Source organism: Ictalurus furcatus, chromosome 13 (genome assembly GCF_023375685.1).
Source record: "Ictalurus furcatus strain D&B chromosome 13, Billie_1.0, whole genome shotgun sequence".
Classification (NCBI taxonomy): Eukaryota; Metazoa; Chordata; class Actinopteri; order Siluriformes; family Ictaluridae; genus Ictalurus; species Ictalurus furcatus.
The window spans coordinates 21,558,839-21,576,766 of record NC_071267.1 but is presented as its reverse complement, the minus strand read 5'-3'; the positions used below and the strand labels follow the sequence as shown (position 1 = coordinate 21,576,766).

General features: G+C 38.4%; 1 protein-coding gene across 1 annotated transcript in view; it reads left to right on the top strand.

Moving 5' to 3' along the window:
* Positions 1-631: 631 nt before the first annotated feature.
* The window catches only part of glrx3 (glutaredoxin 3), a 20,120-nt gene continuing 2,823 nt past the window's right edge, over positions 632-17,928 (top strand). The window contains exons 1-10 of the mRNA XM_053640167.1: positions 632-731; positions 2,628-2,736; positions 5,656-5,730; positions 7,172-7,373; positions 12,869-13,041; positions 14,246-14,307; positions 14,417-14,474; positions 16,939-16,991; positions 17,177-17,216; positions 17,780-17,872. Coding sequence (XP_053496142.1) covers positions 667-731; positions 2,628-2,736; positions 5,656-5,730; positions 7,172-7,373; positions 12,869-13,041; positions 14,246-14,307; positions 14,417-14,474; positions 16,939-16,991; positions 17,177-17,216; positions 17,780-17,872 — 930 coding nt within the window. The 5' untranslated portion in view covers positions 632-666. The remainder of the gene's footprint in view (positions 732-2,627; positions 2,737-5,655; positions 5,731-7,171; positions 7,374-12,868; positions 13,042-14,245; positions 14,308-14,416; positions 14,475-16,938; positions 16,992-17,176; positions 17,217-17,779; positions 17,873-17,928) is intronic.

Sequence of the window (17,928 nt, the reverse complement as noted above, 5' to 3'; positions counted from 1 at the left end):
CCTTCTCAAACTTTTGCCACAGAGTCGGAAACACATGTTCAACAAGCACATATGGGGGTATTTTTTTCCCCTGGTGTATATTTTAGCAGTGAAAATGCCAATGTGACAGTATTATGGTACTGTTCATATCAGATCAGATATTATAATATCATGAATACACAGGTTAATACAACTCACAACACATAAGATAAGATGCGATAAGACAAAACTTTATTGATCCCACACTGGGGGAATTCCCCCGTTACTGCAGCTCAATTACACGAAAAAAAAAGGAAAAAAGAAAAAAAAGAAGAAAAATAAGAAAAAACCAACAGATAGGAAAGAATACGCATTAAATAGGAATAGAATTGAAAAAAAAATGTCTAAAAATATATACAATAGGAATAGAAATACAGTAGTAAAAAATAATAATGGTAATATGTACATTATGAACATCTCAATGTATGTACAGATGTACAAATAGTAATAAATGTTTATATTGCAGAATTATTGTGAATGTGAAAGTGAATTTATTTGCAATTGTGAAACTTTTAAACAGATGTCGGTGTTTAGAATCACAAAGCGTTTCAGTTTCGCAAGGAGCTTGACGGAAATCGATTAGTAATGCCTGGATAAGGTAAGCAAGCGCGCGACTGACTCGGACATCATCTACATTTCCTTGGAAACATGGCGAATTTCACGGAGGCGAAAACGCCGCAGCAGTTTCAGGACTTGCTTAAAAAGGCTGGCAGGTCGGTGGAATTTCTGTCGTTTGGTTGAGTAACATAAATATAATTATAAGGAGATAGTTTTGAATAGCTTTACCTGTTTTTTTCATTATCTTTAAAAAAAAAGATAATGTTATCTAGTTAGCCAACAAACTACAACCGCGCTAACAGCTAGCCGTGGCTAAGTCCCTAATGGGTTATTACGCTCTAGATAAGTGCACTACATAGGGTATGAAATAATGGCTCTTATACTTAGTGTAGTGCACTTTGTGTCCAATACGGAGGCATTTGAAGTCGAGCCCGAATTAGCTTTCAGTTTCGTACCAGAAGTGATAGTTTATGTTGCAGCTGAAGAAGGTTTAGTATATAAGAAGGTTTAGTAAGGCTTTATTTATTTAAAATATTCTGTGCTGGATCCCATGATCTAATGAGCTCTCAGCTGCCATAACACAGGATGAGCTTCTCAGACTACTCCTAGATCACTTTCAACCATTTTTAAATCAGTTTACTCACTTAATAAGTGAACAGGAATACCCCCCCCCATCCATCCATTTATTTCATGAACTTTATTTAAAAAAATCCTGAAAACGTTTCTTGCTTTCAGAGTCTGAACACGTTAGAGCGGAGTTGCCTTTGGTGCTTGGACCCATAAATAAAATAACATTTAGAATGTGGGTTGGGATTTATGCAACAATAAAAGTTGTTGCCCCCCTTGGCTGTGCTTCATGGATGCCTGAGGGTCCCTGAACCCCCACGTTGAGAGCCACTGCATTACACCACATTAGCTGCGTTTACATGGGCAACAATAATCCACTCTTAATCCGATTAAGACCATGCTCTAATTAAGAAAATACCATGTAAACATTAATTTTTACTTACCTTAATCTAATTAGGGTCATAATCGAAGTAAGCAATAATCTAATTAAGACAGGTGGAGTAGTGACATGTAAACACCTTAATCACATTATGAACGTCATGTGGGAGTTTTCACCGCATTTTGCGACAGGACACGATCACACACGGCAGTTTTACGTTTTACGGCGAACAAGAGAGTTCGGCTGTGTCCCAAATCGCATACTTTCCTACTATAGGCCTGTAGTGGGGAAAAATACATTTATCTCGGCTACTATATAGACGGTAACTACGCGATTTGGGACACACCCACCACTTGAAGCAGTTGTCTATTAGCACGTATAGCATGACAAATAATTAACTGCACTTAAAGCATTCGTAAAAAAAATAAAATAAAAACACCCAAAACTGTATGTAGTACCATAACGAAGACGAACTGTATGTTGATACGTGAAATTCTGGAGGGACGTCGGACGGCTTGGCGCGGTGACGTAATGACGCGGGCTGTTAATCTAATTATGTTCTAAAACATGTAAAACGGGAACATGACAGGAGTATTCTAAAAGCGACTAATGTAAACACCTTAATCACATTATTATCTTACTCAGAGTAAGGTCAATAATTAGATTACTGCTGTCCATGTAAACGTAGTCATTGGTTTAGAATGTCCAGTTGTTCATCAGAATTAAAGACTACACAGTAATCCGATCAAACCATGGCTAAAACCAGTCTAATCCGCAAAGCTCCGATGTGGGTGCAGGCGTTCAATCAAGCAGGAGCCAGACCTGATTCTACCTGTTTAATCAGTTGATCTTGGCTTCTAATAGACTTGGGTGTGGCTTGTGCTTGGTTGGAATGAAAACCTGCAACCACACCGCCCTTTCCCTGTCAGATCCTCAGACAAGTCTGTATATTTTAGTCTGTCTATTTTATTTATTTATTTGTTTGTTTATTTCAAAATCGCATACATGGTCATTTTCAACATCAGTAGAAAACAGTGATGCGTGATGCAGTGTTTTCAATAAATATCACCTTAATGCAGCCATCTTTCCTCTCTGTCGTTCTCAGGTCTCTCTCAGTCGTTCATTTCCACGCGCCATGGGCTCCCCAGTGCTCTCAGATGAACGACGTGATGGAGGAGTTGGCCAAGGAGCACAAACAAACTATGTTTATCAAGGTAAGTTCAGTGGCACACAAATTTTAGTCATGTTGATGAATTTCAGTAAAGAACATAGTGGAATTTAAACATTTGGCAATGTTCTAGGCTCTTGTCCTCTTGTTTAAGGATCAGCATGTTATTGACCATTGTGTCCAGTACTTGTTGAGCTTCTAATCTTGTCTGAAATAATACTGCTTAACTACCGTACCACCACACTGTTTAATCAAACCCAGATTTGACAGTTTGCTTTTCAAAGCTCAGCTACTGAGTTAAATCAGTGTGTGTCATGTGGCAAGAAGTGACTCATAAATCTGCTGTTTTTGCAGCACCGAATCATTTCTAAATTTACTTTGACACCGGGCTTAAAATCCTGTGGCGTCTTACATGTGATAAGACTAGCAGCCTTAACTTGTAATTCCCAACCTCCAGTCAGGAAAAACTAATGGCCTCGAAATTCCTACTCGTGGACTCGGGATAGTCTACTTAACTATGATTTCCTCCTAGTTCATTGTGTGACATCGAATCAACATGGCTGCTCACATGTAATATAGATGTAAATAAAGTAGCACCTCTTACCTTTAAATGAGTTATAATAAATAAATAAATAAATAAAATGAATGAGTATTTGCTCGAGAGTGATCATCATACTGCATATACGAACTGAGGAACACTATACTAATACTGGGTAGGGCCTCCCTTTGCTCTTAAAATGGCCTCAATTATTTGCATTAATTCCTTAAAATGTTGGAAACATTCCTAGTCCATGTTGACACATAATTCCATATAAATGCTACAAACATTTAACCACTCGTTCTTGAGATATTGCACAAACGAGAATATGGCGCTGACATCTTGGAGCCCGAGTCTGCGCAGTAGCGAGGATGAAGTGGAGCCGTGGTATCAAGGTCCCACCCACACTCCCACAGAATCAATGGCAAGCACATGGCCCTGAACTTTTTCAACTCATTATGTCGGTGTGAAATAAACAATTATGGAAATGTAGAAATTAAAGTTAAAGCTCCGATCTCCTCCCGAAGATCCTGAAAAAAGTCCGTTACTGCCTCAGTGACTACTTCACTCAGAGACGCTGTCAATTACAGCTGTCAGTCATGATGTCACACTCCTGTTTTTATAGCCTCAAATGGTAATTGGTCTGCACATATATAGCACTTTTATCCCACGCGCTCATTCACGTGTCTCATTCACCCATTCACACGCGCACACACACACCATTGGTAGCAGAGCTGCCGTGCAAGGCGCTAACTTGCCATCGGGAGCAACTTGGGGTTCAGTGTCTTGCCCAAGGACACTTCGGTATGTGGAGTCATGTGGACCGGGAATCGAACCTCCAACCCTACGATTAGTGGGCAACTCTCTCTACCAGCTGAGCCACAGCCACAAGATAACTAATTAAAATCAAATTTATTTAAAAAAAACTTGGTTACATCAGTGTGATAATTTTGTTGTATAATTTTGTTGATAATTTTTCAAAAGGGTAATTTGATTGTTTAGTTTGTTTTACGCCCCATTAGATTACAAGGAGAGGGCATGGTTCAGGACATGTGCGGCACACTTGGGACAGACACATGGACATAAGGACATCCTGAAAACCACTACATATATTAATGATTGCTTGGGTTTTTTTTATACTGCACAGTTGTCTAAGTCATTATCATAAATTTTTCTGCATAAATGATCATAAATGAATGAGTGTGATGGAAGTGATATACTGTTGGTTTGTATGATTAGTACCACTTGGTACCAGGGATGGACATTTAAGGCTAAAATTACTATTTGTTTTTTTTCCCCAAAGCATTATTTGAGTAATATGTGAACTGCTGTGAAATTTTTTTTATGTGAAAAATAGCACAAAACATTAAGCCTTTATTCACTGCAGTGTGGATGTGCAGTGAGCTATGTGGTATAAAAACACAGTGATACTTTACATTTGTTACATTCCACTTTTAAACTTAAAAAAAGAAGCCTTGTGAGGTGAAGTGGTAAATTTACTGTCTCCTACTCTACTGCCTCATGGTTAGTTGGCTGCATAAAATCTCATCGTCATCAGTCTGTGGAGAGCATGATAGAGTCCTGCTTTGGATCTTACAGGAAGTCGTGTATAACCCTGCCTGCTTGGTGTCCCATGAGACCACTAGAGGGTGATCTTTTCATCCGTCCGAGGTCAACTGTCACCCGTCACTTTCGGAATAAGCTAGTTTAGGCCAAATAGTCTAGCCTTGTTCATTATGGCGTGCTTGAATTTGTCTTATGTATACGATTTTGATCCAATGCTCTCTAACCTTCATTGACATGCAGTAAGTGTAAATACTGGCTGATAGAAGTGTGTGATCTGGCAAAATTACAATACATAATATATATTCTTAGTGGTTAAAGCTTTGGACTGCTGATTGGAAGGAGTTGAAGTCCCAGCACCACCAATCCACCATGGCTTGGTCCTTAACCATCAACTGCTCAGTTATATCCAGTATACTATCTCATTTATAAGTCGGTTAAAGCGTCAGCCAAATGAGCAAATATAAAATTGTCCTGCTTTAGCGTCTGTATTTATGTCCTGCTTTGGCCGGTTATAAGTTTATTTTGCAGTCTGGCTTTGTCAGCTGTGATCCTGCCCCTCATCGCTCTTGTTAGAAGCCTAAACTTCAGTACTGGCGAGGGGCAGAGGGTACCCACTGCAATCATGACATAATATGGGTCAGAGATTTATGGATTTCAATATCTGGTGGCTAAATATCACTGATTTAGTATTTCAGTAGTGGGTTATATTTCCTCCTCACACTCTTATTCTCTTTCTTTTGCTTTCTGGAACCCTATAATAGGAATGCACTGAGGATAAATGTGTAAGAAGTGCAGTGGTGTGGAAGGAAAAGGAGAAATTAAAGATATATTTTTTCTCTTTTCCTCACTATTTTCTCACAGCTGGAGGCTGAGGCTGTGCCCGACGTGTCTGAGAAGTATGAGATCACCTCAGTCCCTACTTTCCTCTTTTTCAAGGTATGATTTCGCTTTTTATAGAGGAACACTGAGTACTCTGAGTTAAATAAATTGTACCTCCACTATATATATATATTTAAAAATTGATGCTGTTAGGTCGAGCCCAAATGGCGATCACTATTAGCGAGCTCTAGAAAGGAAATGACCGTGTTTAGACCAGCTGTCATGACACTAGAGGAAATGAGCCCACTGATACCAAACGTTATTTCTTTTTGTTCCACATCGGACTCCTTGATCCCAAATTGTTTCCAAACGGCTGAAATGGTTCAACTTTTCTTGTCGACCAAAGACTCTCTTTCTGTCATCTTGGCTGGAGCTGAATTAAAAAAGCCCCCAGCCTGACTGGGAGTGAGTTTGGCCTTTTAGGGAGGGGCGAAAGCGCACCGCTGTAAAGAAAAATGGTTTTTAAAAAGACCAAACGAGAACAGTGCAAAACGGAATGCGGCACAATAATCGTTTTATCTCGATTAATTTGTTTTCATAAATGTCGGAAGCTATAATCGAAATTGAAATAGAAAATGTGATTATTCACACAACCTTACTATAAAGCACTTGCTAAGTGCATGAATGTGCATGCTAATCAATCCATTTAATGTAGATATCTGCTCATATCAGCATATTTAAACATTTCCTTTATCATAATCCATTTTACAAGCAGTGTTCCTTTGAACTTCCCAGTTTCTGCTTTCTATACTGCACGTTTCTTCGAAAAAGTGCCTTTTACCTTCTAACTAAATGTGATGTGGGATATTTTGAGTTTACCCTGATTAAAAATATTGACTAAGAAAACATATTTTTTTAAGATAAGTCAGTGAAGTATTAACGTGTTGGTACTAAATATGTAAAGCTCAATATTTTTTTTTTTTTCATGTCCATTGGTGATGTGAAATCTAGGAGTCAGTGCTATCATTCACTCCCTCTGACTCTTCTCAGCATCACATCCATCTGAGTTCAAATCTCAACTTAAAATATATCAGTTTTCTCAGTGTTATTTGTCCTAATATGTTGCTATGCAGTTTGCTCTCAGTGACTGTACTATCTGTACTGTCTAAGTTTGTGTTTGATTGTTGATTGTTTTTCACAGTTTGTGTTTGCATATTATTTTATTGCTATTGTAAAGTGCCCTTGAGCTTTGGAAAGGTGCTATATAAATTATTATTATTATTATTATTGCGAATGAATTAAAAAAATTCTGCTTTTAGAACTAAATAGCCTCATGGTGGTGATGAATAATCAGAAATAATCACATCTCACTGCCCCGTTGATCACACAGCAGAAGGAGTCGGAGCAATCTCTCTCTTTCCCTCTCTCTATCATTCTTTCTGTCTTTTTCACACAATCTAAACTAACAGGCCAGCACTGTGAAAAATTAATGATGTGTTCACCCCCATGTGTGGTGTGTTACCGTTTGTTTATTTATTCATTTTTGGATTGGCCTCAGGGTGGCGAGAAGATTGACAGGCTGGATGGCGCACATGCCCCTGAGCTGACCAATAAGGTGCAGCGGCTAGCTTCCAGTGGGGGTGGGCCTTCAGGGCCAGGGGACACCCCAAAAGAGGAGCTTAACGAGAGACTCAAGAAACTAATCAACGCTGCATCCTGCATGCTCTTCATGAAGGGAACTCCCCAGGAACCACGCTGCGGTAAAGACACACACACACACTCAAGAGGTAGAGGAGAGTACAGGTAAAAAGAGGGAGTGTGTGTGTATAACGGAGAGTATAGCATTTTGTGAGCAACACTTTCACATCCAAGTTGATTTAGGTGTATTTCTCCAAAATCTGGTTCATTTAATTCCAGTGTTCTAATTATTTGTATATGCGAATTGTCTGCTTAAATCGGGGCCAGACAAATACACTTTAGAGATTAAGGTTAATAAAAAGGCCTTTTTTTGTTCCATCTGATTTCTGTAAGGATTTTTACTACTCCTACTACTATTAATAATAATCAATCTGTCAGAAAATCCTTGTCAGATGTAATAACCATATTGTTGAATGCTATCGAAAAACTGTGTATGGAGTTATATATAGAGGCGGGGAGGGGGGCAGGTGGTTAGCAAATAAATTTTAAAAAGGCAGATCTCTTAGATTTCACTTGGAGGCCCAACTTGTAAAGTTTCTTTTCACAAACTACAAATGATTAATGGTCTTCTATTGTGTGTCTGGGTTTGTACATTCTCTTATGTAGTCAAAGACAACTATGTGCATGAAATTACTTCATCCCTATTACTGACCATCCACTCAACAATTATGGTGTGCCACAGAACAATTTCACCTACATTCCTAATCTGACAGTTTTGAACATAAAATTTTGAATATAACAGCAATGAAGTTTTTTTTTTTTTTCTCTCCAGCTAATCTGAGCACTCAAATGGGCATGACAGGGGCCCAGGGTTGGATACTGTGTTTATAGCAATATAAATTCTGTAAATTCTATGTTAATCATAGACATTGATGAAATAAGAAAAATCCTAAAATGGTGGTGGTTATGTTCCTGAACACTGCGAGAAGTATTTAATATAGAAAGCCAAGTCTCATAATATGACTTATCACAGTAAAAGTTTAACCAGTATGATTTAAGTGGTTATGAATTCTGGAAAAAAATATTTTTGGGGGATTTGTGTTTTCCAGGGTGAGTTTAATGCTTGTAAGCAGTTTCTTCATTGAGTTGAAGAACTCTGTCCCTGAAGATGGATATGCTTTTGTTAATTTTAAATTGCCTGATTGCTCATATACTATTGATATTATATATATCAATATATCAATATATATATATATATATATATATATATATATATATATATATATATATATATATATATATATATATATTATATTATATTATATTATATTCTATTATATACTACTATCTTATTGTAAGCACTTTGTAAGAACATTGTTAGACTTGAACAGTTACTTCACACAATGAAGTAACAAATACAGTCAACTCAAGTAATTCAAATATATATTTTTTTAGACTCTATAGCTTTGATAAACACCATCTATTTATTATTATTATTATTATTTTGTTATATAGTAAAAGCAAAGTGGCAAGGAAAGTGTTTTTCTTAATTTAATTAATTTTTAATTGGTTCAAGTAATAAAATAAATTCTTTAAAAAACCCAGCATTTTGGAAATAAGTGGTGGGGGGTTGGGGGGGGGGGATTAGTTGGTGAATGTACAATGGTGGAAGATAGATAAGATTGCAATTCCAATTACTGCATTTTTTTTTAACACCTAGTAAGCATGTCAGAGTTGTATCTGTAATGGATTTAGGATGGATTCACTCAATCAAAATGCATATAAAAATTAGATCCAAATCCATGTTTTGGGTGAAGTATCTTCTTAATTCTTTCATAATTTCAATTCACGAATGCGTATACCACAGTTCCATTATCACATGTTGTTGTCATATAGCAACAATTACATTTTACTATTTAACAGAATACTCAAAATATATAAACTTGTTTAAATGACAACAAATAAATGTGAAATTATCTCGGATAGTGTTTGTGTTTTTCCTTTAAGTAATTTTGCCTAAGTATTGAAAAATGAATCGCATTTAGAGCCTTCTGAGGGAAATGGAGTACATTATTCTCATGTCATGAAAAATAAAATAATAAGTAAATAATAAATAAATAAATGATATATAAATAAATTTAGCTAAGCCTAATTAACTGTTCTGTATTAGTTGATTGAAATTCTGGAAATAATTCTAAATAAATAATTTTGTTATATTTTATCAAATAACAATAATACAATTAATCTGCAATACATTAATTAATAAAACTGACAGTTAATTCATATATCAATCATTATCATAATTTGTTTCAGACTACAAAGCATTGTGGATGTCCTATACATGCGCTTTTAAACATATGTGGCTACATTGTGAATTGGCAGTGCCAAGAACAAGCTCTGCTGTGTGTGGAATATATTTGACCCTGGATGCAGAAGTTAGACAACAGAAGAGATTTAATTCTTTAGAAGCAGAATAATGTACATGCATGTCATGTTGAGCTTTACATCAATTGCTAATTTCTTGGAATTTGTATTCATATCAGCTAGGGATGCTACGATCAGGATTTTTGTAGCCGATACCGATTACCGATTTCTTGTCATCATGACCAGCCGATCCCAATCGTTCAAGCTTTATATAAGTGATATATAGCTTTCTGTTGATCGTCATTTTTAACCTTTTTTTCTGGATAAAGTAATACCACAGATGTTGCCTTGGTTATATTGTTTAAAGTTATGTTGTAGATTGTTGTTTTAATTGAGAATCAAATAAATAAGCATTAGCACGTTCGCCTCACACCTCCAGGGTCGGGGGTTCGATCCCCACCATGGCCCTGTGTGTGCGGAGTTTGCATGTTCTCCCCGTGCTGCGGGGGTTTCCTCCGAGTACTCCGGTTTCCTCCCCCAGTCCAAAGACATGCATGGTAGGCTGATTGGCATGTCCAAAGTGTCCGTAGTGTATGAATGTGTATGTAAGTGTTCCCTGCAATGGATTGGCACCCTGTCCAGGGTGTACCCCGCCTTGTGCCCGATGCTCCCTGGGATAGGTTCCAGGTTCCCCCGTGACCCTGAAAAGGAGTAAGCGGTATAGAAGATGGATAGATAAATAAGCACAACAAATATTCATTTTACAATGAACATTTTAATAGGCCTTTAAAAATACACGGAAAATGGCGAATTTTTAATTGTTTCTTGAGACCTCGTGATAATTCCACACTGGTGATGACATGACTGCAGCGCTAAAGTTTAACGTCATCATGCATTTTACGTCCTTGTGTGTTTTACATCATCAAATTGGCGGTACGTGAGATTGGCCAAATTTAGAGACTACCGATCGAGTCATAGAATGTGATTATCGGCCGATACCGATCGGAGCATCCCTAATAACAGCTGTATGGATGTGTGTGTGTGTGTGTGTGTGTTTGTTTGTTTGTTTATTTATTTATTTAAGGGGTTCAAAGTTTTAATACAAGTCTGTGTTAGTTTATCTCTATTTCTTTTATCTAATAAAATTCAAAAATACATATTTCATAATGGACTGAGGCACTTTTGAAGAATTACCATGTGAGATGCGGAAACAGTCAAGTGCAGAAAGTACAGGTCTGGTGTACTCGTTCTCTTTCGGAGACAATCTAAGAACCATTTAGCTCGTTGGCACTGAAGCAGTAGGTTTTTCAGCAGCCTCATTCTTTCATCTGCTGCCAGTTCCTCCAGCTCCACTTTATATGAAAAGCATCTGCTGCGTTTATTTGTGTGACATCCAAAGCGGAACCTGTTGCTCAGCACGGCCGTGTTATTTAAAGCCAGTCCAGGTGTCAATAGGTGGGTCAGAGTCAGAGGAATTTATAATGCTGTAAGTGATTGAAGTTCTCTCTCGCTTGGCCATTATCCAAAAGTGGGAAGGTTTCGTAGCGAAGCGTGACGCCTATTGAGACCGAATTGTAGTGTTTTAAACTTGAGTGTGCTTTACGAGCGTGTTCATCTTATACACAGAGAGCTAACTGTCAAACAGCTCAGCAAACGCACTTGAAAAATGTCTTCCCACTTTGAATTATAAGGTTACCTGCTTCTGTGTTGGGCTCATCTTTATAAATACTCTCTCCTTGTGTTTGCATACTAACATGGCTGTGCTCGTAGGCAGAAGAGAGACTTTATTGTTGCTCTTTTCCCGGAGCTGAGTCGGGCCTAGCGAGCGTTTCTCTTTCCCTACAGGGATGAACAAGAATGGGGAAGGACCTGGGCAATCAATCCAGCGTGTCTGCTCGAGCTAGCCTAGAGCCACAGAAGGCAGCTGGACCGCGTGTTTCCCTGCTCTAATAGAAACAATTAATATAGTGCCAACTGCATGAGCGTTAGTGAGCCGCCTGAAGCTGGTTTATAATGAATTCCCACGTGAGCGCGGAGAAACCCGAATAGGTATTTCACTGCAGGGCTTTACACGGACCTCGCACACCACCTTACATACACGACTCTCTCATGTTTTCTCTTGTTTCTTACTTGTTTTTCTTCCTTTCTTTTATTATTTCTGTCTTTTTCTGCTTGTATCCATTCTGAATGCTTATTTGATCCTTATCTCTTTTTTCTTTCTTTTATCTCCTTCATCTCTGTGCCATAAATATAATACTTCACTTTTTTTTTTAATAAGCTAAACCGATAATTATTTTAGTTCATTCATACATCACTGACTGAATGCGTCTGCTTTTTGAAGACGTTATTATATATCTTATTGAGACGTTACTAATGTTGTCATCAGAAGTCCTTGTGCCTAAAGTAAAAGGCATGTTTGCCGTCTTTGAGATTAGCTCAGAAACTCTGCAATTTATTTGCTTGCTCGTCTTATCACAGTGCCTCTTTGCACCTCTGAGCTTGCCGAGATACCACCCAGTGCCTTTCCACTGCTCCGAGGTGTTGTCAGGTTCATCCCAGATCAGATCACAATAAACACAAGGGTGAATCAGACTCTTCAGCTGCTGCTAAAATAACAAAGAACAGGATTATCATGCTGTGTGTTTCATCCATTTAAAATCACCTAGCTCATTGTGACTTGGTGATTTGAGCTCCTTTTCACTCACACTGAGCCTTGAGCCAGCATTATACTTTATTTTAATAAGTCCACAGTTACCCTTATTTGTATGATATCTAATGAAAACATGCATACTTTCTAGCAATGCAGCAGTTTGTGTAATCATGAACATAGTTTAGACTTTTTTAGACTTTACACTATTGCTAGGAGTTGGCCTAGGGTTAGTGAGTGATTTAATAACTCTGATGAGTAGCCTGTGGAGAATATCAAGTTTCCAGGTTCTGCATTAATACATTCTCTACCTTTGAGCCAAGATTACAGTATGCAAGTTAGTCATTTTAGGTACCAATACACTCTCACTGTTTCCAGATAAGCATGCTGGCTAAAAGAAAACAAGTGTTCCTTTGAATTTAGCAGGAAAATGTAACATGCCTACACACCATTGTAGAATTTGTGATATTTAGTCAGATTAAGGTCAGATATGTTCTCTGAGAATATGTTGGATAATACATTGTAACTTAATGGAAAATAGTGCTTTAGCTCTAAGCAAATGATTGTGTTAAATTGTAGTGTATATTCTGTTTTTTTGGGTTGCAGGCTTTAGCAGGCAGATTGTGCAGATTTTAAAGGACCACAGTATCCAGTACAGCAGCTTTGATATCCTGTCTGATGAGGAGGTTCGGCAGGGGCTGAAGACGTACTCCAACTGGCCCACTTATCCTCAGGTGTATGTTAACGGAGAGCTGATCGGAGGGCTCGACATCATCAAGGTGAGACAGGCTGGCTAGTGAGAATTCTAGAAAATGTTAAGTTTCCTACAAGTTGTTTTTTTCCCCCTCAAGAATTTCAAAGTAGTCAGTCGTTTATATGAACATGCTTAAGCTTTATGGTTGGAGAATACTGTGTGTTAGTTAGATAGCTTTTCTAGACACTCAAAGCGCTTTTTACATTGTATGGGGGAAATCTCCACAACCACCACCAGGGTGTAGCATCCACCTGGATGATGCGACGGCAGCCGTAGTGCGCCAAAACGCCCGCCACACACCAGCTATTAGTGGAGAGGAGAGAGTGATGTAGCCAATTCAGAGATGGGATTATAAGGAGGCCACGATAGAGAAAGGCCAATGGGGGAATTTCACCAGGACACTGGGGTTATACCCCTACTCTTTACAGCATATTGTGTCTCCATCACTGTACTGGGGCATTAGGTCCCACACAGACCACAGGGTGAGCACCGCCTGCTGGCCTCACTAATATCACTTCCAGCAGCAACCTTAGTTTTCCCCAGGAGGTCTCCCATCCAGGTACTGGCCAGGCTCAACCCTGCTTAGTGTGTGATTAATAATGGATGGTTCCAGACTGCAACTGACATTGATATTATTTCTATAATCTTTTTTTATTTGTTTGTTTAATTGCCTATAGACAATTTTCCTGTTTCTACAAAATGTAACATTTCTGTTAGCAAATATAAATCACAAATTTAAAGCATCACCGTAATTACACAGTTTTTGTCTTAAAAGGCATCAGCAGTGACGGCTGTGCAGTAGAGTTGAAAAAAGTGCACCTTGAAAGGAGACGTATATTAAACGTGTATATTTACACTAGCTAGATACAACAAATTTATAAAATAACTAATTATTTAAATAAAAAAGTGAAAGATATCTCAACAAACATTTTTGTAGATATTTCATAGTCTTCATTTTTGACTGATTGCTGCAGCCCTGCTCAGTTTGTTCAGTTCAGTGTATGACTGCAGTCACTTCAGGCTTCTTCTGCTTTAGCATGACCCTGCTAACCCTTCCTCGTTAAGAGTGACTTAACCTCCACTGAATGAAAAATAAACTGGGCAGGGTACTACTAAGGTGTGGGTCTGTGTCTGAGAGTGTGTGTGTGTGTGTGTGTGTGTGTGTATGTCTGAGTCAGTGTGCCAGTGTGTGAGTCCCAGTTTAAAATTTAATTATGTGTCTAATGTAGGAGCTGGCTGAATCAGGAGAGCTTGAAAATACCTGCCCCAAAACGGTCTCACTGGAACAGAGGTAACACTAACGCACACAAACACGCACACACACAAACACACACACACACACATACAACTCGCATGACCCTCTGAATATTGAAAAAATATTGATTTTCATCTCTCAACAGGTTGAAGTCTCTTATCAACAAATGTCCTGTCATGCTCTTTATGAAAGGAAGCAAAGAGGTGAGGAACATCAAACCTGCTTGTGTCTAATCACAAATTCAGCTGTTTTCCTTATCCAGGTATACTGACGAATGCCCAAGTACATTTCCCATGCCATAAAAATCTCATTTTATTTCTTGGTGTTATTTATTTATTAATATTTGACTTATTTATAACAAAGGAAGAGAAGGTAAATGGACTGCATTCGCAGTCAGCTTGGCCAAGTTCACATTATACGTGTACGTCTGTCAGAGGAGCTGTTAATATTTGCGCTCTCGTCTTCTGAGTATGGACTTATCTACTGCCGACTCTTTTGCATCACTGGCTCGCTTTCATTGAGTGCATAATGCATCCTGCTCCAGATTTAAGGAGGAGAATGTGACTGACAGATAAACTGAATTTAAATCAATATCATTTTTTTTGTTGTTGTCAATGATATGTTGCAATTCCTTGAATGCTTTTTCTTTCTCATAACTGACATGCCTTTGAGCAATTAGTTTGGAGCTGCTCACAACTTTCAGTCCTCTGTATTGGGAGCTAAGCCTATCAAACATATAAAAGGTTCTAGTGATGTGCTAGATTAACCTCAATAAAAATATAATGAGATGGAATTCTTGTTTGTTTAAGACAAATCTTGGATTGATGTATTCTGGGCCAAATGTCCAGGAGTTGTATGGGACACTGTAGATTTGAAAGAATTTTAATGATGCTTGAATGCAGTGATTTAACACAATTTAGAAGAACAATAGCTATCAAATAAAGAAGAAATAAAGCTAATCATTTCTGCACCATTTGATACACTGATACATTTGAACACTGATATGAGATAGAAAGAGCTGAGGAATTATTGGTACCCCTAAGGAATATTTTAAATGAGCGATCATAAATTGTCATTATTTTGCATTTGCTCAAACTGCAAACAAAGAGAAGCACCCACTGTTAAAATCTGGTGGTGGATCAGTAATGCTTTGGGGATGTTTAGTGGCAGTTGGATCAGGGGCTTTTGTGAAGATTGATGACACAGTGAATTCTGCTAATGGCTTCTACACACTCCATGACTTTCAAAGACGTACAGTTGTGGTAAAGTACATATTAACTGTTGACGACAGGGGTGAACACATTACAAAACATTTCACCATTGATGAATCCCCGACAACGCTGCCTGGACTCCTCCCACTGAAACTTCCTGGGCTGTGCCCTGTTTCTTGCTCTCTCATTGGCTGTAGGTCAATGCTGCAGTTAAATTCGGTCGAAACACATGTCACATTATGCGATTTGGAATTGCAGACAGGTCCAGATATTTAACATGGTAGATATCTCAATGACATATGCGACGCGTCGGCGCTTCTCTCAGATCGCGTCTCGGATAATTCATACATTGCGTTCGTCGCTCATGGGAGTGAGCTCTGCTTTGCCTATGATCTCGGGCTTTTGTCAGCGATCTCTACAAAATTGTGAGTGAAAATCGGGCCTAAAATCTTGTAGTGTAAACTCGGCACAAGTAGCACAATATCTCAGCCCCAAATCTGGTTGCCAGTGCCAGGAGGTACAGCCTTGGTCATAAAGCTTTCAACAAAACATTGAGCCAAGCATACTTCCAAATCAACAAAAAAATGGGTTAAAGAAACACAAAATCAGTGTTTTGCAGTGACCCTCTCAGTCTCCAGATGTGAACCAAGCCTTACGGTTCTAGATGGAAATTTTTTAAGCGTCTAGCCACCAGCTCTGAAACAACCTCTGGCACCATGTCAGTGGAAAACAGCAAACATACCCCGAAAAACGAATGACGCCAAGAACCAATGCAATGGGCTGAGATCTATTCTCTCTCTCTCTCTCTCTCTCTCTCTCTCTCTCTCTCTCTCTCCTTCCTTTCTCAGTATGTATCACTTCCTCCTGAAAATGACTTGACGAGAAGACTGTAAAGAAGACATTAACATACATTTAGGGAGGTTGTCTGAAAAACGGGGCAGTGCAGGAAATCGATGTCGGGTGAGCGCTGGAGTTCCCCATCTCTAATAGGGGAGAAAAAAAATCTCCAAGACCACTCACCTCTCACTTCATATCATTATTGATTTCTGCAGCTCTCACATGAAAGCAGTTCTTTCAAGGAGTTTTAAACTGGCCCTCCTGAGACCTCGCTTTCTCTCTTGGTCTGTCTGTCTCACCCCGTCGGCTCTCTCCTTCTTCCTGTTTCTTCTTGTTGAGTATCAGCATTCTCTAGTGGTGGAAACAGTGGAATATAAAGACTAGATTTTACAGACTTTACATGTCAGTCGCTCAATGAAAGCCTGTTTTGGTATGAAGCGCACCATATTTAATTTTTTTTTTTTTTAATAATAGCCTTATGCAGTAGAGTGGCTCTTCAAGGAGAGTAAAGCAGATTAAATGCCTGCTTCCTGTAATTGCTATGCTTTCTGCACTTTGCATTTCTTTGCATTTACACATGTTTGCATTCCTTTCCCAATGTGTATTCATGAATATTTAGGGAGCCAAATGTGGATTCAGCCGTCAGATACTTGAAATAATGAACGGCGTCGGGTAAGACCTTGTACAGCTTTATGTATCTACATATATTCCATGTTTGTTAATTCTAAATGCTTTAACAAAATAACACAACTATAGATTTCTAGAAAATATGCTCATTTGTGTAATTGATTTTTCTGTGTAAATGGCATCAGTTATTGTTTTTTTTTTTTTTATTTGTATCTTTTCTTTTTTAACAGGGTTGAATTTGACAGCTTTGATATTCTTCAAGATGAAGAGGTAGAGCAAAATTGTTTGTCCTCTAGCAGTAGTGTTTCCTGATCATTTTTCATGCATAAGGCTGCATTTGACTTTCAGAAATCAGAAATGCAGTTTGCGCTACAAAGTGGGGAAAAAACATGGATGCCTCCATGGTCATCTTTTGTTTAGCAACAAGCTAGCCAACTAACTGTGATGAGTGATGTATTCTCAGAACAGTGAACTGTACAGCCAGTGTTAGATTTAACATGTGACTGTCTGTATATTGATTGAACAGTATATACAGCATAACTCTTATAAAGGTAAGAGGTGCCACTTTGTTTACTGTTGACGTTGTGAGCAGCCATGTTGATTTGATGTCACTTGCTGAACTCTGAGACGAGTAGGAATTCTGAGTTGAGTGAGCGTTTTCTTTGGGGTTTTCCTTGTCAGAGTTACGACTACGTTTTAATCAAATACAGCATCAGAACTGATCAGGAGATGAAAAACCTAACAATTTAAAGCTGTTATTTAAAGTCAGGCTGTACAGTACTGTACTGTCATTCTAATGTAACTTAATTTTTGGTTGTTGTGTGTCCCTGCAGGTTAGGCAGGGTCTAAAGACATATTCCAACTGGCCCACATACCCACAGCTCTACGTAAAAGGAGAACTTATCGGAGGCCTAGATATCATCAAGGTGACTAATCACATCCTTGCACTTAAACATGGCACTAATAATTAATAGTGATTGTG